Source organism: Aulostomus chinensis, chromosome 11 (assembly GCF_037954235.1).
Source record: "Aulostomus chinensis isolate RoL2024-O1b breed Wild chromosome 11, RoL_Achi_v1.0, whole genome shotgun sequence".
NCBI classification, from domain to species: Eukaryota; Metazoa; Chordata; class Actinopteri; order Syngnathiformes; family Aulostomidae; genus Aulostomus; species Aulostomus chinensis.
In genome coordinates this window covers 3,426,244-3,448,888 of record NC_141330.1, presented here as the reverse complement: position 1 = coordinate 3,448,888, position 22,645 = coordinate 3,426,244, and the positions used below count along the sequence as shown (strand labels likewise).

General features: G+C 43.9%; 1 protein-coding gene across 1 annotated transcript in view; it reads right to left on the bottom strand.

The window, feature by feature from the left end:
* The window catches only part of thsd7ab (thrombospondin, type I, domain containing 7Ab), a 158,075-nt gene that overhangs the window by 16,314 nt on the left and 119,116 nt on the right, over positions 1-22,645 (bottom strand). The window contains exons 17-23 of the mRNA XM_086217750.1: positions 22,440-22,573; positions 20,718-20,871; positions 18,120-18,261; positions 13,914-14,029; positions 13,235-13,352; positions 9,753-9,898; positions 8,046-8,226 (exon numbers count right to left, since the gene is read on the bottom strand). Of these exons, the coding sequence (XP_086073876.1) occupies positions 8,046-8,226; positions 9,753-9,898; positions 13,235-13,352; positions 13,914-14,029; positions 18,120-18,261; positions 20,718-20,871; positions 22,440-22,573 (991 nt within the window). The remainder of the gene's footprint in view (positions 1-8,045; positions 8,227-9,752; positions 9,899-13,234; positions 13,353-13,913; positions 14,030-18,119; positions 18,262-20,717; positions 20,872-22,439; positions 22,574-22,645) is intronic.

The following is a 22,645-nucleotide window of genomic DNA, read 5'->3' as shown; positions in this document are numbered from 1 at the left end:
ATAATAGAAAATAAATAAAAAGACTCCATGATGACCTATTAGCCCAATCTGAGGAACAAAATGGGATTATGAGTTGGGATGGAGCATGGCTAGCTGGTTAGCATGGCTAGCTGATTAGCATGGCTAGCTGATTAGCATGGCTAGCTGGTTAGCATGGCTAGCTGCACTAAATACCTCTAATACACCAGGAGTACAAGCGTTTCCTCTCACTTCATGATTTTCATTCATAGCACCTTCAAACTGAATGAAGTGGTACATCAACCAAACTCATGAGCTCTCCCACTGCTGTTCTATTTTAACATGGAATTTATTTTTTTTTGGACATAACTGCCTGGTGACCTGTAAAGCACTGCCAGGTAAGGCCTCGAGCCATATCAGAGGTCTTTTAATTTCCTGTGTGCTAGCGGGCAGCCTCAGATCTTCAGGGAGGGTGGTCCCTCTGCATCCTCCAGAGTTTGAGGGGATTACCATCCGGACGTCTCTGCCCTGGAAGGATCTGCTCCTCCTCTCAGCGCCACTGAACTCAGAATTCACCTCTAAATTTACTCAAAGGCGATGACTTTCCTTCCGTCTTCACCGTTGCTTTCTGCATCTGCTACCTTTTGCAGTGTTACCTGCGTTTTACTCCTTTTATTTCACCGTTAAAGAAGTGTTTAAGTTATGCAAAAACATCTCCATTGCAGTTTTAGTGTGGGTGTCCCCGGCGGAAATCAGATCCTCGACTTTAGCAGTACTAAAGCAATGCTTCGCCTATTTTATCTATGGATGAGAGAAGTTGAATCTGGGTGAGATGTAAAGGTTTACAGCAGAGATGTGCTCAGAATACAAATTTACATATCGTGTCATATGACGAGTTCCTGGAATGTGAAAATTTGAGATGCAAGAGAGGCCGTTTCTGATCATAACTGACAAGTGAAGCTCATCAAATGACAGGGGAAATGGAACATGGGTCAAGGGTGGCAGTGCATGAAAGAGTGTGTGCGTGAATGTAACCTGACAGAATTCCCACGCTTCCCCCCCCCCCCCCCCACACACACACACACACAGAGCAAATGAATTTCCTCTCACACCAGACTACACTTCCTCCCTGCACTGCCTGCGCCTGTGATTGCTGTTTGATACTTCAGTGCTCCTGCAGTTTGGCAAAAGGGGTTGGACTGACTTGTTATCTAGGGCACCGTCTCTCAGTGTTTTCCATCTCAGGGACCAGCAGACGTCTGATGAGGTTTTTTTTTTTTCCTTTTTCTTTTTTTTTCTCCCTCCTTCTAAAATGAGAAATCCACCAGCACAAACACATGGCACACGCTTAAAAATCTAAAATACATTCAAACTGTGGTAGTTCTCTAAAAGTCTCGGTTTTGAAATTATTTTCCTCCTCTCTATCTTAGAGACGTGGAGTGATGAACGATCAATGATGAGCCAAAATAGACACACAGCACTTTGAATATGAACTCAACATTTGTATTTTTTTTCTTTTGGCAGAGGCAAGTAACAATAATTTCCCCTTCAGGGACCACTGACACTGAAAATAACAGATTCATATTTTAAGCAGCACACCACTTTTATCATTAATTGGGGCTTCCTTCTTGTCTTATTGATATGTTGTAGTTTTGCTCTTTTTACCCACAGGAAATGGTGATGGTGGAGGTTCACACCAGTGTGTGAGACCAAGGCTGCAGTTTCACAATACGAGTGCCGCTGCTGGATGTTGTGGGAGGGGCAGCTGAGTCTCGGAGCTGCAGACCTGATGGACACAGTCCAGCAGCTGTTGGGTCGAGTTTACCTGTCTGTCGGCTCGGCTCTGCGCTGCAAAGCTACATCAAACCCAGCAGCTGACAAGCCTCCATTCCCAGACCTGACAACAACTCATCAGACCCAACCTTTGAAGTGATAATCCCATCTGTGAGATTCTCTCCTCTCTCTCTCTCTCTCTCTCTCCTCTCTCTCTCTTTTTGTCCAGAGAAGGTTCAGGTTGACATCTTTGCCGCTAAGCTGATATTGTGTTGTTTTTGTGCTGCATTCCTAGGCCCATCACCTGTCAATCGGAGTGGTCAGCAAGCTGCTGTCATGTTTTCCTCCCCTTATTATTGTGAAGATAAAGATATAGTTACCATGGTTACAGCTCAATTACTTCTCCACATTCCTGCACCCGCATTATCTGCATATCCCACGAGATTATTTCCTCAGATAATTTCTCCTACGTGTGAAAATTTTATTTTAAATTTAGTCTGCAAATTTTTCTAACCAAGCCTCTTCCAAGAATCCTGGTAAAGCCTTGTAAAACGTGTACTTGTGTCTGGAACAGCCTCCTCACTACAACATTACTGCCAGTTAGAATGCACCCGAATCAAAAAAATCTCGCAGTAAAAGCTCTTTTCTTCCATTTTTCACAATGACAAACAGTACAAAGTCTTTTTCAACAGTATCGTGGCAGCTGCCAAACCTGATACAAACACCAGTTGGATCCTACCAACCATCACAGGCGCCTCACTCACTGTTGTGCACCGCCAAGTCTCATTCCAGCCATTCCTTGACTACTAATAAGAGTTCTGACAGAACTGATGCTAGGAGCAGGTGCGCTAACCACTTCAGGACCCACCGCTGTTGATACGAGCGGACCGCCCCCCCCCCCCCCCCCTGCCTGAACCACGCCCCTATCTCCTTTGGCCGAACCTCATTTGCATAAAAACTGAAGATTGGGTTCTTGCGTGATTCCAGCTGCCTGGTAAGGAAAAGCAACTCAGCAACTTTGCAAACGACGGACTGACGACATGATGAGAATCCGCACGGTGGTTCTGTTGTCTGAATCATTTCAATGAAGTTACGCATCAACAACCCTGAAGTCTGCTTGGTTGAGTCCGAGGGGCATCAGCGCGTGAATGGGTAGGTGAGTGAGTCCACTATGGATACACAATCAATCTCTCTAAGTCACAAAACATCCAGCTATTTTTTTGTTGTTGCATCTAACGCAAGTCACATGATATGAAGCTGGAACAAACTACAAACTCAAAGACTAAGTAGGCGACTCCAGCGTGTTGGTTCAAGTGTATTTTAGTTTAGATTTAGTGAACCAACCAGGGCAACATCAACACCTGATCTATGACCTGCAGCACTCTGGTTTATCAGGAACGCTACGCCACCACAGCCCATCAACCTCCACTGTCTTTTAACCTAAAATAAAGGTTCCCCGGGAGCACACAGAGAGCTGGAAACCTTGTCACTGTTTCACGCTCAGTGTGACTGCCTCATCTGCCATTCAGAGAGCTGACATTCTCCAAGAATGTGGAACACTTGGCAAGTGTAGCTTACTGTGCAGGGAAAAGTTTCTTGGAAATGGGGTCTGAATTTCAAATTTCTTGTGGCAAGTGTTCAGTCGGCCCACCTGGGAGAGAACACGTGCGCGTTACTCGCTCTAAATCCTCAAACGAAAAGCTGTTTTGAATTATTTCTCTCGGCAGGCTCGAACAAATAAAGCCAAGCTGCTAATCTGGGCTGATGAATTACAGCGGAGGTTAATTATTAATACTAATTGATAAGTGTGTTTTTAGAGATCATTTGAACGGGGCTCTAAGAATGTCTTGTTCATTTCTGCTTGACCTGTTTTACATCTTCACAGATACTGAGCGTATCTGCCTGCATTGTACTAATTACAATTGAATTAGTTACAATTGATTCCGACACAGCTTTGATTTAGTTTATTAAGATCTGCATGAGCTGCAGCATATCTGGAGTTATTCCTCCTCCGGTCTGGCCATGTGCGTAAAGTTACCATTAAATTAAAACAAACATGACAAAGGCATTAAAAAAGAATGAACAACACAACATTGTGACATTCAGAGAATGTCAACTGCGTAGGCGTCCTCCCACTTTTCAGGTTCTCTGATCATCTGAAGTACATTTCGGTTCCCCAAATTCCGTCCGTTTCTCACTCACTGGTTACATCACATCAGCCAAGGAAAAAGAAAACATATGACCCTAACAAATATATGTCATGACAGCACCCACATATTTGTGTTCATATAAATATATTGAGATTAAAGCCAAATCCTAATTGGCTATAGGCAAAATACAGATTTCTGGTAATCAATACAATACACACTAATATGACAATTATCACTGGAACGATTAACTATTCGTAATATTTACATGAAGTTTTAAAATATCTACCGACTCAACTGGTTCCTACATGTTGCATCATCTCTGTTGCATTGCTAACCATTTAAATGCGGAAATTCCTTCATTGCTCGCTTGGTTTGATATCAATATTCATGACTTCTGTGTAAAATCACCTCCAGCAGCACGACTTGTAATGTAATTTGTTTATCTGTTCAGAAGGATCATTTCTGATAAAAAAAAGTCTTACCAAAGGAGAAATAGCATCAACGGCACATTAATCCAGGAACAGAGGAGGGGAGATGTTTTTCCTGAGATTCTGAACGATTCCTTTGCTTTTTAGACTTCAGCTGCCACATGGATGGTCACCTCCCTGACCAGGTGACAGCGAGACGCAATCGTGTGTTTGTCTAATTTACAGGCTTTGCCTCACACGGTCAAACATCCCACAAATCACCACAGATGCACAGAGACTTACAAGTCCTCCTGTGCAGGTCGGCTGTGTGCACACATGGCCCGCAATCAGGCTCTGGACGGAGGCATCAACCACACAGCATCCACCTTGTTTTAGCTTTTTGTAAAATACTGTGTATTTGAGACGACTCCGTCTACAAAAACATCAACCTGACAGTAAAGTCTATTGATTTGGGGAAGTTCACTCTCTCGCTACTCCTGTGAGGTGCGGGTAGGTTTGGCAGGCTGGTTGGAGCTCAGTCTCAAAACCTTTTCCCTTCACAATAAGCGTGAATCCAATCTCTGGTCCCCGTACGCTTGAGTGTACTGAACACCCAGACAGGAGTCTTTTACCTCCAACAAAGAAATAATGTGATCAGCCTTTAGCAGGATACCTGGGAAAAAAAACTCAAAAAACTAAAGGACTTGATTTAATTGAAATTTGGTGGGCGATCACTACATTATGAGGAGTAAGTGATTAAATTGCAGATCCCTGAAGACTGTTTCAGATCATTAGCAGGACATAGCTCATATAGATAGAGCTCACTGAGTTAGCGTTCATTAGCAAGCTGGACACAGTCAGTTAAGTCTCCTTAGTTACACTTTTCAGGAGTAGAAATGACACCTGCCGGCGAGAGAACATTAGCCTGCTCTCATGTAGCTGTGTGTGAGATCTAGATGTACCGCTTAGGACCCACGAAGCGATTTCAGTGACAAATGAAAAGATGCTGTACGATTTCTGTGCAGGATCTGAGGAAGAGCTACGACTGATTATCACTTACATATTAAAGTGACAGCTGTACTTCAACGAATAGGTTTTTCCTTCCTGTCTTGGGCTCTCAAAGACATTTTTCCCTCCTGCATCACTCCTTTTAGACTCCAGAATGCAGAAAGAGCCAGCCATGTGGAGCAGACTGAGCTTGACGCCCACAGAGCCTGATGGCGAACCATCGCGAAGCTGTATAAAAATGTCCGTTTAAGAACTCTCACTTGTTTTTTTTTTAAACATCTTGAGAGACCGTGGAGGAACAGGACCATAGAGAAGAGGCGGATTATCCTGGGAGTTTGTGAATGGATGTTTTTGGGCAGTTTTAGCGCAGTTTTGTGGCAGTCGCTGTTATTACGCGCCTGCCACCATCAGCTACATATACAGCACGTGGCTGGCTCATCCTGCATCCTGGAGTCGCTCAGTAGTGATGCAGGAGGGGAAAAACATCTTTGCAAACTCACCACAACTATTTGTGAGTACTTGAAATAAAAAAAAACAAACACGCTTTTCGGTTGATGTATCGCTTTAACATTTACACATGGAAATCACTTTGAATAACCTTTGTGTAGAGTGAGGATTGAAGTAGTATGGACCTTGGTTCGTATACTAATACACGCTGAAAATACTTCCTCAATCTGTACTCTTGCTAATCAGCTTCTCTGTACTTTTATGAGGTGAACAAACTGATGAAATCTGCCCTTTATTGTCACTCGCAGCACCACAGATTATATTCAGTGAGTTCTATCTCAGTTTGCCATCTTGTCTCTTTCATAAGCCCAGAGGGTTTGTGTTATCTCGCCCACACACATTATTGATTGCACCATTTTTTTTCCTGAGGTATTTCATCTCTGCCGTTGGGTGTGTGTGTATGTGTGCACGCGTTTTAATCACTCTGCGTGTGTCTTAACTTTACAAATGAAATAAGATGAAAAGCAGGGGTCACAGCTTTCACTCGGATTCACCTCTCGGACTATTTTGGTCTTGATAGTGTGTCCATTCCAGATACAGAGCAGAGACGCTCCCTGATGGTGGAGCCTCTGGCTTGGCACCTCAGCAACACTGTTGGCGGGTGGGAGGCCTGTGAGGGATTGTGGTTCGACCACTGCACCGCACTCTTCAAGAGAGAGTTCTCAATGTGGGATGGATAGAATTGGACCCCGACAACTATTTCAGCTGCTTCACGGTGAAAAGTGAGGTGAGACACAAAGTAAAAATAGGAGAAACCTGGAACTCGACGTGAGAGTGTAGCGGACGCTGGAACATTTATCTTAGTAGTGGGCTGTCTGACTTGCTTCAGACAATGAAATACGGTATCGGGTAAATTTAATTCACATAAAATGGGACCGTTACAGAGAGCATCTGTCATAATGTAGTCCATTTATTCTCCCTTCAGAGGAGCGCCGACCTCTGATTGTAGAGGTCATGAATAGATAGTGAAAGCTAGCTGTTAGAGATAAGAATTTACTTTGTAACGTTTGTTTTTTTTTGTTTGAGATATGAATTAAACTGCAGATAGGTGTTGACACTGTGTTGTAGAGCAGAGCCACGTCCGTGGTTTCTGATCAACTTGTTCTACTTTTTAACGACTGAATGTTGACACAACAAACAGGGATTTAGCTCCTTGAGGAAATACTCAGAAAAGTGAATACAAGGTAAGAGACCAGCATGAGCGGCTCCTCCTAACTGGACCTCTGAGCTCTACCCGGTTACGTTCCAGAACTCAGACCCAGGACACGAGCTGAACCCAACCCAGCAGAGGGTTTCTTACGCGGTCGCGCTTGAGATCTTGTAATCTCACCGCAATTCAGGTGCAGTTGGCAACATTTTAGAGGAAAATCCAATTAATTAGTATAAAATGTGTGGGATATTTCTGCTTAAGTACGGTGGATTATTATTTTTTTTTTTGTAATTTCAGTTACAATTCAATTATCATTTAATACATTATATACTTAATTCCTGTGAGTCTTACAAAAGAGTAAAATTATGTATTGTTACAAATTAATTTGCAGATTATTTTTGCATAGACGTGCATTGAATGTTTGTGAGATCACGAAATACTGTACCTCCAACTAATGTGGTGCATCTCAACAGAAAATATTATCATTATTATATGGAGTCAAATACTTCAAATATTTTCAAAATTAATCGAATTAGATCTGTCAGCCTCTGCTAAGAAAAACGATTTGTTCCTAAAGAATTAGTTCCAAGGAAAAGTAACTTTTTGGCACTTTAAAATGTTTGCTTTAATTCTTTTATGAATGCACGGAGCTTTTTGATCTCATCTTTTAATTTATCTTCGTTTCTTTGCACCCATTATCAAACATCACATAGGCGTCCTGACACTCGGTCGCTTTAGTTCCACCCAGCTGCAGATGAGTTCTACTGCTTAAAATCAAGATTTTCCTTTTCAGATGGAGAGGCTTCACGGTCAGCGGCGTTCGCACCGCGGCGTCACCATTAGCATTGTTGAATCAAGTTGTTTTACCTGATTCTTTTGAAAATTTGAATTCTTCTTCTTTAATGTGGATAGATTTCTCCCACCAGCACAGACCAGATCCCATTAACCTCAACACCATGAGCGTTAATGCTGATTGATTCACTCATTCACCGTGTTTGCTTCACTCACTCACAGCGCCACTGTAAGGTCAGCGCTACAACTGCTGTCCATTAGTTTGCGAGGTTGCTAAGCTACCAGAGGCAGGACTCTTACCCGGGCAGGGGAGGGTACAGGCCTCCTTCAGTCTGATCTGTTTGTCTCCGTCTACAGCCAACTCCAGGCCGCTGCACAGCTCCTCGTCCACCTGGCTGCCTTCGTCTTCTGCTTCGCTGGAGCCGTCCGAAACGAAGCAGGACAGGTTTCTGTAGCGCGTGCCGTGTCCACACACCACACTCTGAAAGGACAGGAGCATCAGAGACCCACAGCCTCAGAGGGCACTTACACTCCGCCATGACAGACGTTTACTGGTTAATTCTGTTTAACTGGACAGCGCTCAGGTAGATACTGAATCATTTTGTTTGTGTTGCACTTTGTAGAGTGCATGTAGTCATTAACAGCATCAAATATTGATGACGCATGCTCTTTAAGGCTCTGACAAAAGGTGTCTGCGCCTTAAATAAAGGTATGAATTGATAATGAAGGTAAAGCTGCGATCACTTATTGATTTCCTTTATCAAATCACCAACAATCACCGTGAGGGAAGCCTAGATAAAGTGTTTGCAGCTGAGATTGTAATTTAGAAGAGATCAATTCGAATCTGTCCTCCTCGAGAACACAGCGCTGCAGGGATGATGTGTCGGCCAACCCAGAGCAACAACAAGGGTTCCCTCCACCAGAGGCCAGCGGGGTTTCTATGTTGGATTTTATGATAAAAGTAAATATAAGAACTGCTCCAAGCGTTAGTGTAAGGGAGGTAGAAAGTTAAAGAACTACACCAGCGCTGCATGACCCCAACGTCAACACAGCTGCCTCTGCTCAACTTGTCGCTGCAGTTTTACTGATTTAATTTTAAGGCGCAGTGCAAACATCCCAACATCTTCACCACAAACCTTACTGAAGTCGTTTAATCAAAATCACATTAACTTTGAGACGATGGGATCAGACGCTCGCTCCTAGGCTCCTCTATGCGACTGCAAATGTGGAAAAAATGAGTATGAATCCTTTTGGTGCTCAGGAGGTCGCAGCATGAAATCAGAAAAATCATGAAGATTTAGATTAAAATTGAGAAAAAAATATGAGGCTTTGCAGCGTTAGCCGTTATCCTGATCTCTACGGGAAGCTATTGGCTGAATTAGCAGCGTTGAGTTGCACTGTGGGTAATGTAGGCAACGAGGTTTGACAAACATGACAAAAACAGGGAGTAAAGCAGGACAACCAAATAAAATGTTACTCATTGAGGGGAACAATCCAAATCATTTGAGTGATTTTTCATTGAAATTGTCTTTCTCTCATTTTTTTGAAAAAGGCCGAGGTTACCGGACGCTCATTTATCGAGAAGAATATTCAATTCAACAGAATTATTGTTTGACACCCCCCATAAAAATACACTGATTAAGTTTTGGTTTATGTCATAAAACATGCGGCAGACGTCTTTCAATATCTGACCTGGTGACACACAGCGAAGCTGAAGGCTGCCAAATTTCTTGGCAATGTATTGATTTACAGTAATGCATCTGCATTAAAGGTGCATTAGATTAAATTTTACTGTCTACATCATAAAATAACTGTACGAGCAGGAGTTTGATGGGGTTATTCATCACTGCTAAAGACTACATTATGTTTTGCGATTAAGTGTCTGCCTCCCAAACTCGTGTATATTGATCTCAGGTCTTTTCTCGTGGCTGACGAGAAGCGGTCGATGTAGTTCTAATTATTTAACGGGCCTGGATTATGGTATCGTGTTGTGACTTATTGACGTACCTCCACTCGGCACTCGGACCAGGGGCTGTACTGCCAGCGGTAGCAGGGTCTGACTGGGCACGGCTTCCACTGCTCCATCTGGGAGGGGCAGGGCCGGCCATCGCCCTGCGAGGCCTGAACCACCGAGCGCTGACGCCACATCTTACCTAGAGAAGAGGATGTGACATCATCAGTGCATTGTTATTAGAGGTGCAGGACTGCAGTTCCATCACAAAGCAATCCCGTATCAGTCTGACGATGTTTTATTCTGTTGGGTTGGTTGAGCGAGGTTACTAATCTCAAAGTATTCGACCTGGTATTCAGAGTAAAGAAACACGAAATCTTCTTCATCATTGTCAGAGTTTCTTATAAAGTAAAAACAAAGTATTTTCTTGCTGATGATCTTTCGGGGATTCTGTGATTATGCTTTTCTTTGTAAATTATCCTGCTCAATAAGGAACTACAATGTATTTTAATAAAAATGAGGCACCAATAAGCAAGAAAAACAAGAGCAGGGTCGTCTCTGGCCATCTCACAGGACTGGAATCTGCCCCAGCGGGCGAGAAGATGATGAAGATGCTACATTTACCGCATAATGAACTGAAAGCAAACACACCAATGTGGTTTACCACACCAGTCGCATTCCTAAGAGCTCCCTTCACTGTAAGTGCTGGCTGAAAGTCGTTTGATTAATCTGATTTTATCTTACAGGGAACGTTTCACAGATATTGGGAACATTCTGACAGACCGCACCTTTTCCCTGTCATCCAGATTGATTTCTGCTCCACTTCTGCATCAACAAGCAACATTTTCAATGAGTCCTATACATCATCACTAACTTTGTTATTGCTTAATTGATGACAGTTAATCAAGGACGGTTAGATAATCATAGCTTGGATGACTGAGAGTCTTCCCATTAATTTGCTAAAAATTAAATTCAACATAGAGCCTACACACACATACACACACACACGCGCGCACACACACACACACATACAAACACACATTTAAAAAGGCAACCTTCCTTTATCAGTTCAACACCGCCCACTCTGAAATCCCTGAATTCTTCATGTCTCACTTTTATTTTGACACTGCCAAGCCAGAAGACACACAACAACACGAACCAACGTTCCCACACACAAACACACACACACACACTGCAACTCATATCCTATTCCAAACCGGAGAACATCTCATCCTCTCACAAACATCAAATAAGGCCCCCTCATGCTCCTTTGGCCTTTTCTTTTATTGTATTCCTTGTGATTTAGCTACTAGTGCCTCCTCTTCAAAGCACTCCCCACAGCCCCGAGGAGCAGGAGGATGTAATGGGACAGAATCAATTGTGTGAACCTCCGGAACAACAACCAGGAAAAAAGGGGGACAAATATTCGCCGGTCATTTGGCAAGACGGTAAAGCGATCCCTCTCTGTAAAATAAAGACTTCCTCTCTTCTGCTTGAATGAGTTTTTCTGGCCAAACGCCTCCAGTGGGAGCAGGAAGCTTCTGATGTGGGACTTTTTTAGTAGGTTTTGTCGAGCCTGCATGTTCCTGCTCAGCATCACCGCACTGTGGAGGGAAAACTACTGATGTGATATGCTCCTTACAAACCCAGCGCTCTCGGCGCGGACTGACAGTCGGACATTTCATTCGTTCACATCAAGCTACTTTTTTCTCTTCCAGCCTCACATGCCTCTTTGTACACTGAAACATTTGTGATTGCTGTAATTTGTAAAGATGCACCAATTCACCCCCCCCCCCCCCCCCACGTTATGACTGGACTAGAACAAACATCTGCTAATGTCTGGTTCTGATATTTTAATTACCATTGTCAACATAATACAGCTGTAGTAAACCACACAGCATCTCCTCCTGAAAAAGGAGCACCAAATACTCACAAATGTATGAAATTAAAATATATTCCAAAGTAAATGTATCTGAAGCGTACGCATGGATCTCTCTGGTGTCTCAAGCTACGGAAGGGAATCTGACCTATGAATGAAATCAGCTGATCTACGTTAGTATCGGCACCTGATTCTCACATTCCCAATCCAATATCCTCTCTAGTAATATCTCTTCCCGTGAAAGAGTGCGTATTGAATGAACATCGGGGAAAAGCGTTGAGGACAAACATCGACGCGCCTCCAAACATCAACAAAAGCAGATCTGAGCTCCCAGCCTGTCTGATCAGGCAGGTGGCTATCTTCCAGGTGACGTCCTTTCAGTAAATTCCTTTTGTGTGACAGCCGCTCTGCTATGCTAATCAGACAAACACTCTCTATTGAGTAACACAATGAGGGAATTTATACTGAGATGTCTGCAGCTCTGGAGGACGTCGTCATGGATTTCTCAAGCAACTGAGGCTTCACACCGGCTTCAAATTAACTTCAGACTTTTACACGGAATAAACGCTGCTCCCTATGTCTTACCCCGGAAGAAGTTAAAACAAAGGGCTACAATTACTGAGGCCTGAAGTCTGCCACACAACTGCTGGAGACGCCTGCACACAGAGCACAGTTAAAGAAGACAAAACAATGTGACATCATTTTCTTTATCTGTGTAGATTTGGTGTGTTATTTGGTCAAACCGCACAGAGGAAGTCCCAAAAAGTTTTGAGTAAGACATGCTAGAAAAAAAACAAACCATGAGCCATCTTTTCATCTTATTCCAGGTATGAGAGTGTCACTCTTTGATACGCTGCATCTTTGCTGTCAACTCGTTAAATCTTCACTCAAAGTACACCGTGTTTACTGTGAACTACACAAAGGCTACTCTTTTGTTTACACCACTGGCCCCAAAAACTCTTTTATTTCCCTTCTTTGAGAAGAAGGAAACAAAACTCAGAGAAAAAGGGGTAAGGACGGAAGATTTCATACATGAGGTAAACCAAAAAGGTAAGGCGTGGGAGTCCTGTCCACCAACACAACAGACACCGTTATGTGTGCCAGTTGTGAGTTTCTGTACAAATGCGGACATCAAAGCTGAAGCAGCGTTCACTCGGCAGGCCCACGGCTCCGCAGGCGAAGACAACAGAATCAGCACCACGGACAGCGAGTGGCCAGAGTCGGCCCTTGAGACACCATCAACACTTAGAAATAAGGCGCGCCTGTGGTCGTCAGCGGGTCGGGGTGGGTTCGGCCGATGATTATCACATATTTTTGTTTTAGAGGGTGACATCATACAGATTTGACCGCTTCTGTGGTGTTTAACACACACCTGCTCGGTGTTTCTGTCAATCAAACTTCGACTTGAACTTCTGCTGATGTTGGAACTCATTTATGTGTGTAACTTGGGGTTGAGAAGACATTGATGGGGAAAATGTCAGTCATGATTTTAATTTTCACAAGCACATCGAACACGTAGGGACTCTGGACACTTTCATCCATGTTTCTGGAGGACTCAAACAAACCTTGAAGGAGGTCTGCTCTCTCCAAGAAGCCTTCTCTTCCGTCCAGCCTTCATTGGTTTAGACGACACTGCAGGTCGATCATGTTTAGACTCACCTTCAAGTCCGCAGGTCTGGGAACACTCGGACCAGGCCGTCCACTCTGAGAGCTGGCAGTTGACGGGACACTCCACCACACAGGAGATGTTCATCTGCCACTTCTTCTCCAAATTCAGCTGAAGCACATGGAGAGGATAATCTAACATCATCAACTTGTTCCCAGTACAAACAAACACTTACTGCATACTTGATCCAATCTGTTATGGGCATTTTCCAGCTTGACCCCTTTACACTACAATTCCCAGCAGCCTTTGCTCTGGCAGGGGACAGAGTGTGCTCGGGTATATCGGGCCAGGGATCAGGATATCAAGGCTGCTGTGAAAGCCACTCTGACACGTTTTGTGAATGAGCCAGATGATGAAGTGGGCCAAGGGTTAAATAGCTGTGGGGACGACTCTGCCGCAGCCCGCCGGCTACAATTACAGCCAGCCGAGACACATTATGAATGAATAAAGAGCTTCGCCTGAAGCAACGACAACAATCTCTGCATGCATACTCATGAATATTTTATACAGCTATGGGGCTAATAGTACAGGAAGGGTGTGGTAATACATTGTAATGTGTGATCGGGTTAAGTCATTGAGAACAATATGTATCAAAGGAAGTGAAACTGCCCAAGAAACAAAAAGGAGTGGAAGAAACAACAGAGTTTGGAAGGAAACTTCTACACATCTCACCTCCTCGCAGAATTTGATGTCGACTGATTTTCCATCACTGCGAACGCAGTCGAGCATCCGGGTCTTGATGCCCCCCCCACACACAGCGTTGGGGCTCAGCTGACAGGTGCTCCAGTCTGAGGTGAAACACAGCAGGTTGACGTTTTTAGCTCCTAATGCTCATAAAAGCCAATAAAACGTGAACTCAAGAGTGCAGAACGATTTGCAGGTCCATGGAGACCAGCAGCCTGAAATACCAACAACCTAGTTGTTATTTCAAGTCATGTAAAATGACATTGAATTACACAATTATTACTATTCTGGAACGTACCTGAGGGTTTGTTATTTTTCCTGGTACTTGTTTTGTGCAATTAGACAGATAAAGCGCTCAGATAAAATAGCATTCGAGAAAAATAATCCTCATGTGCAGCATGCAGAAGTGTTTCACGACAAAAACAGATGGAATATGAGCGGTTGCTTCAGTGCACATGCTGTTGTTGTTGTTAATATTGTTGTCATCTATCAAACATTTCTATGAAAACTCTCTTACAGGTTTAATTTGGGGGGGGGGGGGCTCCTATACCACAAAAACCAGTAAAGATCTCCGATAAACATAAACAAAACCTAGGACATAATACAAACCATAACTACACACAGTGCACACATACAAACATATACATATCTGATTTAAGGATAAACGATATTTCCAGAAACACAGATGATTACATACTCTAAGCATTCTTATGTATACACTGTAAATAAAAGCCCTGTGTACTATAATTAAAGATGGAGCTGGGGGGGAGGTGGGTGTGTCAGCTCAGCAAGCACGAACACCAGGCACTGGGACTGTTTAAATACTCCCTCTGATTTTCACACTTCGCTTTGGTTGGTGGGTAAATTCCTTGGTTAAAGCTGAGCAGGCTGACACGGCCGGACTGAACGCTGGAGAATCTGACTGCGACAACAGAAGGAGAAGCGAACTGCCTGAACAGAACCTGATTCATTCACTCTGGGGCATTCAAAGTCAAAACTCAAGGGACTTAGTATCTATCTTTAGTGAACGCAAAAGACGAACTATGAAGACAAAAAAGTGACTATGTATTAATGGTAGACGTGTAGCTTTTCATTCGTGCATGTGAAAAATGTAAATGTATTTGCCGGTGTCAGCATTTTGCTGCTGTTGATTTCCCCATGCTGAGCTGGGAGGCAGGTGAGAGGGAGACATGAGTCAGGAACCAGCTTTACAGTCGTTTACTGTCAGTTGATGCAGGATGATGTGGCGGAACAAAACCCAAACCGACTTTGTTCAAAAGTGTTAAGATGCTTCAGCTGTCACGAATTCTTTACAGTTCAGAATGAATAAATCTGAGACACTGAGAGCCAAACATGGTGGTGTGCATTGGCTTTGTAGGGGTGAACCCAGAGAAAAGCGCCGTGGCACCATGTTGCCTCATGGCTTTGAAAGTTGTTTAGCTTCATATGACAGGTGAGCTTGGAAGGAATCACTTTGCCGACTGATATGCGTCATATTCCAGGGGGAACAAGGACTACAATATAAAATCTCAGAGCAATATTTATGTTTTCTGGCGTGTTGGTTCAGTGCAATGCTACCAAATTCATTACAGCTACGATGCTGACACAAACTAAAATTCTCTGCCTTCACAGTACTGTACTAGATCGATGTGCCACGCATACAAATGAACCATTATGGGCTTGCAGATGACTCAGCAGAATGGCGCCTTGCACTTGCCGTACTTTGAGCTCATTATCATTACTGCGTGACAAGCTTCTCCTCCCTCCACCAAGCTTCTCTTCTTCTACACGTTCCACTGAAACGCCTTAAAATAATCGGGTTGTGTGTTTCTTTTGTTGTGCCTTTGCTGTCACACTAAACAGCTTCTGGCTGGCAAAGTTCGCTGCTGATAACAGATGACTATTTTGTCAGCAAATGGTTCATTTAAGGTTTTTAACAGCTCACTTAAATCCAATAAATCTGGCTGACATCACTATCCTTTCACATCAGCATCACGAGTGTTCCGTGTGGCCGGGCAGTCAGATCTAGGCTCCCTCTTTTGAAAAGCAAAGTCAATACAAATTTCCCCAATAAACCTCCAGAACTGTTACAGGCTCAAATGGGAAAAAAAAGAAAAAGAAAAAGAAAAAAATAATCTGTGAAGAGAAAAGATAAAATTTTATTCCAGAGTCGGGGTGCCAGTGCCTTTAAAACCACAGTGCGAGTGTTGAAAACATTGCAACACCGGGGAGGCTGAGGTATCAGTCATGAAGTGTGCCATCGCCTGACAAAGACGAGCGGCTGTTTTTAGCTGCAGTGTGCTCATTTGCAAGCTCAAATCAGGGAATTGTGTTTCCTCCTGCCGAGAAGCATTGTGGCACTCTGGGGACTGAAACAGGGAGATTGCAAGAGGTGAAGGTAGTCAGAGAGGAAGAGAGAGAGAGAGAAAAAAGCAGAGAAACAGTGTAGAAAGGTGCAGCTCGGATGCTCTCAGCATAAACAACAGAAAAAAAAGAGCGCTTAACTCAATAATCATCTCTGCTCGTATATTATGTACATAGACACTGGGAAGCAGGAGGGATTATATGTCATGTCTCCTACCTTAACAACACAAAGGCAAGACGAGCAAAAGAAGGAGACTGGCAGGAAATGTAGGACAGGAGCATTGACGGCAACGGAACAAAAATAGGAACAAAGCCAATCCCTTCCAGTCTACGTGAATGACAGTTTCCAGAGTGAACAGTGAGAGTGGCCTCTGCCAATGGGTTGATATGATGTTAGAACAAGTCGAGTTATTATAATTGTGTGACTAAAATAGGACTTTTAATATACATACGAACATATTCATCTGACAGAAATTGCATTAAGTTGATCTTTTCAGAGCTGGACTGACAGATAATGTGGTTAGGAATCGAACAGACGTTTCTCTCGCACATACAGAATTGTTTGGCTACACTTGTCATGAATCTGCTGTGGCAGAAGAAAAAATACTAATCGCAATCATCGTGGGCGGTGCTAAACTGGGATGCAGCCATGGTGCCTAATGTTTAATATTCATATTTGTTGTATATCTTTGCATCTCTCCACAGTAATAACCAGGCAGACCCGCCTTATTCCACGGTCATCATTTTCATCAAACTTGCCACCGTCAGCATTTACAGTAGGTTGCTAGGAGCTCGCTAGCTTTGCTGTTGTGTCATGTACCAAGAGGGGCTTTGCAAAAAGCAGAAGGGGTGTAGAGTGCAGGAACGTAATTACAGTCAGCCCCAAAGTGGCCTGGATGTTCTGCAGGTACCGCTGGGATATTTAACCTGGAGGTCAGAACATCGCACAGCTCAGGAGTTACCATCACGGTGGCTGCCTGGGCGGGAAAAAAAACTGCTGGACAAATGAGCACTCGCGGTTTAAGAAGATGATTTCATTTAATAGCCCTGTGATTCAAGACTCCCATTCAACAGGGATGCAACGAGACAAATTCCTTGGTTGAGATGCAAAAGGTCAAACCAGAAGAAAGTCTTACTGCAACCAGGGAATCCCCTCCTGAGGTTGCCATACTGCTGTGAATAAACAGATTCTTCCCCAGTTCTTCACTAAGGGGACAGTAGTCCAATTAAATGGTTTACTCTAAAACCGTGCATGTAAACCCACTGTGTGACACATGGTATGGAGGCGTGATTTCCTCCAGATTAGAGAGGAAAGCTTTCAGAGCCGATTTGGAATTCTCTCGTGTAAAGTAACGTTCTGCAGTTGCTACCTAGCAGGCGCGTAACCCCCAGAGGCTGACAGTCAAGCGTTTCACCTGCACTTCACATCTTCAAGGTTCTGATGGTTGTAGCTGCAAGGATATGTAGAAAAATGTAATTCGTGCCCATTCAACCTCCAAGTTCAGCTTACAAACAATGAATGAAAGATCTGCCCGTGATCAGAGGAGCTTTGCAAAGAGCAGCCGGGACTTAAGTTGAAAATAAAAAATGGATGAGTTAGTTATGGATTGCTCCTCGCGCTGTTTCAACAGCTTAGAAGTCATGTTTGCAGTGAGGCCCAGAGAGTTTTAAAGCTTTCATTTCAAGTGCTGTTTTCATCTTGGTGATTCAGTTTAACTCAAGAAATGCTAAAACGTAGTTGCCCTGGAAAAAAAAAATTTCCTGCATCCCCCCCCAAAAAAACCCAACCCAAAAGCACACACAGTTGTCACTGTGACTTTGTTTATTCACCTGTGATGTTGTAGAAGTAGCTGAAACAGTTGAGGTTCAGACTGCAGGGCTCTCTGTCAGACGTGTCGGGACAGTCTCTCCCCACGCTGGGCGACCGAAGGGTATAAGCCGTCCGAACCCGACTGATGGTTCTGGTGCAGGGCTGAAACAAAGACTTCACATTAAAACCGAGCCCACACAACCGTTTCCAAAAAAAAAAGACGCAATTGAGACGTACTGGGTAGCGTAAACTCTTTGAAGGGCTAATGATGTTGGTGTGGGGGGGGGGGGGGGATGTGACCATGTGACATCGCCGCTGTAACGTGTTTGAGGCAGGGCAGCGGCAAGCGTGGCAACAGAACCTCACACTGACAAGGATACTAATATTACGAACGCAGAGAGCTAGCAGCCCGGCTGCAGCCACTGCTGAGGAAGTCAGAACCTCCATGGATGACGAGGCTGGATTTATTTTTGTGGCTTTCAAAGTTCTAAATAATTAGGTTTTAGGAAACAGCTACAGCTGGACAAGTGATATAAACTGAAATCAGGCACGGGCCTGATCTGGAGTTCCTCTTTGCCATTTGTCAACAAAAACGCTGCGAGAAGTGACATCTACAGTTTATCCAACTGTTTTTCACTGCACTGGAAAAGTAGGGTCAGGGAAAGATCTTTGTCTTGGTCTTCACCTTCTGCAAACCTCAACCTGATAAAGTTTGAGAATGCTTCAACATCAAGATCATTTCATTCAGAAAAGTTATGGAATATTTTACTGATGCACACAGTATGGGTCAAATGGGTCTTCCTGGAGAGAAAGTTGAGAGTTGGCAAGTGTGTGAACCTGCCTGCTTCTGGATCATTTCCCAGCTTATTGGACAACTGGGTTTTGGGTTTTTTTTGTTCAACGCCATCTTTAAGAGTCTGCATCTGCATGGTCTTTGTGGGATATTTTATCACTCTATCAAAAAAAAGAAAGAAAGAGGAGGATGATTCTCCTTCTGTTGTCTGTTTCCAAACATTCCCAGACTGCAGATCTTTTCCAGCAGGACATGACGGGATGGCTGGAATGGATATTTCAGGAATGTTAAACTGTGATTCTACGCGGCCAGGAGAGTTGGGGCAGAACATGACAGCCTTTTGAATAACTCCATCGCTGACACCATGAATAAAACATGCGAGAGGCCCTGCTGGAGCTACTGCAGACTCCATGTCGAGATTGGGATTGTGGATAGTCAGTGTGCCAGGCACTCTGGGAGAGAATGGGGTGTGATTAACAATGGCCTGGGTGCAGCAGTGGGCACAGCAGGTGCAACCAGGCCAGTTAAAACAGCTTTTTTTTCTAATCACAAATCGGAGTTGTCAGGGGCGGAGGAGCTGAACAGGATGGCCGAGCACTCCACATGTTTTGGAAAAAGACTGACAGTAGTGAGCCTTTACACACTCCTATTGGCAAAGTCTTTTGTCGTAAAAAGCTTCACAGGTCAAGTTGGAGAGGTACTGTATATCAACTCATGTTCGACGCTATCAAAGCTACGTTTGTGTCCACCCGCTGTCAACACGTGCTTATTTCACCAGTTCCCGTTCAGCTACGCTGTCGTTTCACCATCAGAATTTAATCTATTTGGGCTGGCAACGTTTGGACAATCTGTAATTGATCGATCCACACTGAAGTTAGCAGAGGGCCGACATCTCCTCCATAGCATAAGCTGTTGTTGCAGTTGGGACTGAAGCACAACCCTTGTAAAATGACACGGTCACAATCAGACTTCGATTATTTTTTTCATCTGACAAAATTTGGAAAGTCTAGAAGAGCCACAAGATGAAATTTTGCAAATCCTAAACCAAGTTTGCAGAGAGCAAAGCAGAGGTAACCAGCGCATCCAGCATGGAGTCTCATGCTCAGTACGCTTCCTCCCGGCAGCGAGGGAACGTCACCGTAGATACGAACGCTACAGACCGAGGAATGCAGAGATTTACCTGCCAGCGATCAGCTTAATGAGCATTGTGTGAAGTCATTTGGCAAGAGCTTGAATGTGCAGGACATTCATTTATCTAAAAATATGATGCACTAAAACTTTAATCATGAACTTGAGTGTCAGTATCTTTCCATAAAATGTGACCGTCAACAATATTTTTCTAACCGACAAGTCTCAATATTTGTGGTTGCCAAATGATCCTCACAAACTGCAGGTAGTTATTTTTAGCCACCTTCATGTTTGCCACTCCATCACTGCTGATGTATGCAAGTGTGTGTGTTACAAAATGTAAATTTGGAAACCCGCGCAGGAGTTCTGAGTCTTCTTTCTGTGTATCATAAATCACCTTCCTTCTCTGCTGAACACACACTCAGGACAGTATAATATAGGTGATATATAAGCTATTTTTCTCCTGCTTCCCAGTTCATATATCTCTTTTATTCCTCCTTGGTGGATGGGGTATAACCTGTTGACAAAGATTCACACTCTGCTCACAATAATACATTGCAGCTGTGCTTTGAATTCCTTGAGCCTCAGAGAAAATGTTTCTGACAAGGAAGAGATATTAAGATAAATCTCAGTGGGCTTCGCGGAAGTTTGACGTCCTCTCAGGCAGGCACTTGTCTGATCTGGGCTCAGTTCTCACCAGGCTGCAGCGGCTCCAGGAGCCCCAGTCATTGAGGACACAATCCTCTGGGCAAGGCAGCCGGCTCTCCCGCGCTCCCAGGGGCATCTCCTCAGGGTCACATAGATAGTCCTCCACAGGCTCAGAGGGGCCGTCGATGGTGTTGAGCATGCACCTGCGGGAACGGTGGAGCGTACTTTAGCTTAGCCAGATGTTTTGTTTCAGCTACACATGAATTAGCGGTTACATGGTGTACTTTACAATGTTTTTCTCAAGCAGTGGGTGTGTCACAGGGGACGATGGGGGTCAGTCGCACGAGAACAATGAACATCTGCTGTATTTACTCAGGCACATGGACACACAGTTCATTGGTTTGGAGGGTCAGCGAGATTTTCAACTGCATCCTCACTTTCATCAACCGCCTCAGGCGTACTTTTTTCAAATCTTAACCTCCAAATTACAACTTTTTAAACCCCAGCAGAAGAGATAAAGTGGAGGCGGGATGCTTTTATTTCAGTCTGACCTGATCTAGATGTTCCTCTCCGTTCATTCGAGTTCCACTTATTCTACGGCCTGAACACTGAACCAGCAGCTGAGGTGTGAAAACAAATGCAGAGCTGTAAAGGTTGATATCTCGTCTAACAGCTATTCTAGTGCATCAGTGCTTTAATTGTCGTCCAATTGTGGCTAACAGCAGTTGTTTTATTTCCTTTAACCTTTATAACATTTAGTCTATTTAAGCTTTTTAGTCTATATAATTGATTTACACTGTACATTCAAACTGATTACTGAGCTCTTTATTGCTGTTTTTATGCCTCCAGGTTGGTGAAAGTCCGCGGTTGCAGTAACTGTGGGTGGGTTGTACATCCGTTCATCTCCATGTCCCACTTTTCATTCAAACATACAGTATGGAGATCTCAAAAGGTTTGGGGGTCAAAGTGCAAAGGTCGCCTCGCGTGCACACACTTTTTTTTGTGGATTTACACAAAGAGCAAAAACAGAGAACTGCAAGTAAATCCTGCTCTCGTTTGTTATTTTACCGGATAAACTGCAGAAATTGTTAATTTAATCAACTGACTGATGATGAACAACCTGAACGTTGAACAAGCAACAGACTTGTGAGAACAATTAATAATTACAAGTGTAACTGAGTGTAAAAGAGGAAGCTTTATCTGGTCTAACAGCTACATTTCTTTACATCCGTACTTTGATGTTCGATGGCAAGGTCATTTGGAAAACAACAAATAGCACATTTCAAAAAACATACAAGAACATAAATAGAAAACAAGTATTTTTTTTGCACTTGTGAATTTGTAGCTGATACCATCCATCCATCCACCCATCCATCCACCCATCCATCCATTTTCTACCACTTATCCTGTTAAGGATAGCGGGGGACGGGGTGGGGGGTGGAGCCTATCCCAGCAGCCTTCCCCCTGGACAGGTCACCAGTCCATGGCAGGGCCAACACATAGAGACAGACAACCATTGGCTCTCCCAGCCACGCCTACGGTCAATTTAGAGTCTGGATTAACCTGGTCCTTCTTGATGTCTTTGGACTGTGGAGGAAGCTGGAGTACCAGAGAGAACCCAGCAGGAACAGGGAGAACATGCAGACTCACACAGAAAGAACCTGGAACCTTCTTGCTGTGAGGTGACGGTGCTAACCACTGCACCTTATCTTACAGTATAGAGGAAAATATAATGGCAGATGAAAAGAAGAGGCGATGGGGTGATAAATACCTGACTTTTCTGGTCTGGACACCTTCGCCACAGTTCTCCTTCAAGTCCACGTTGCTGACCTTCCACACGCTCCACGGCTCGGCCACCCACACATACTGATTACAATCACTCTGGCACGGCACCACCTCGTACACCTGACAGCGGAATAATCTTATTAATGCTGTTCATCATAGAAGAGATGCATGCAGTTTTCTTGATACAGATGG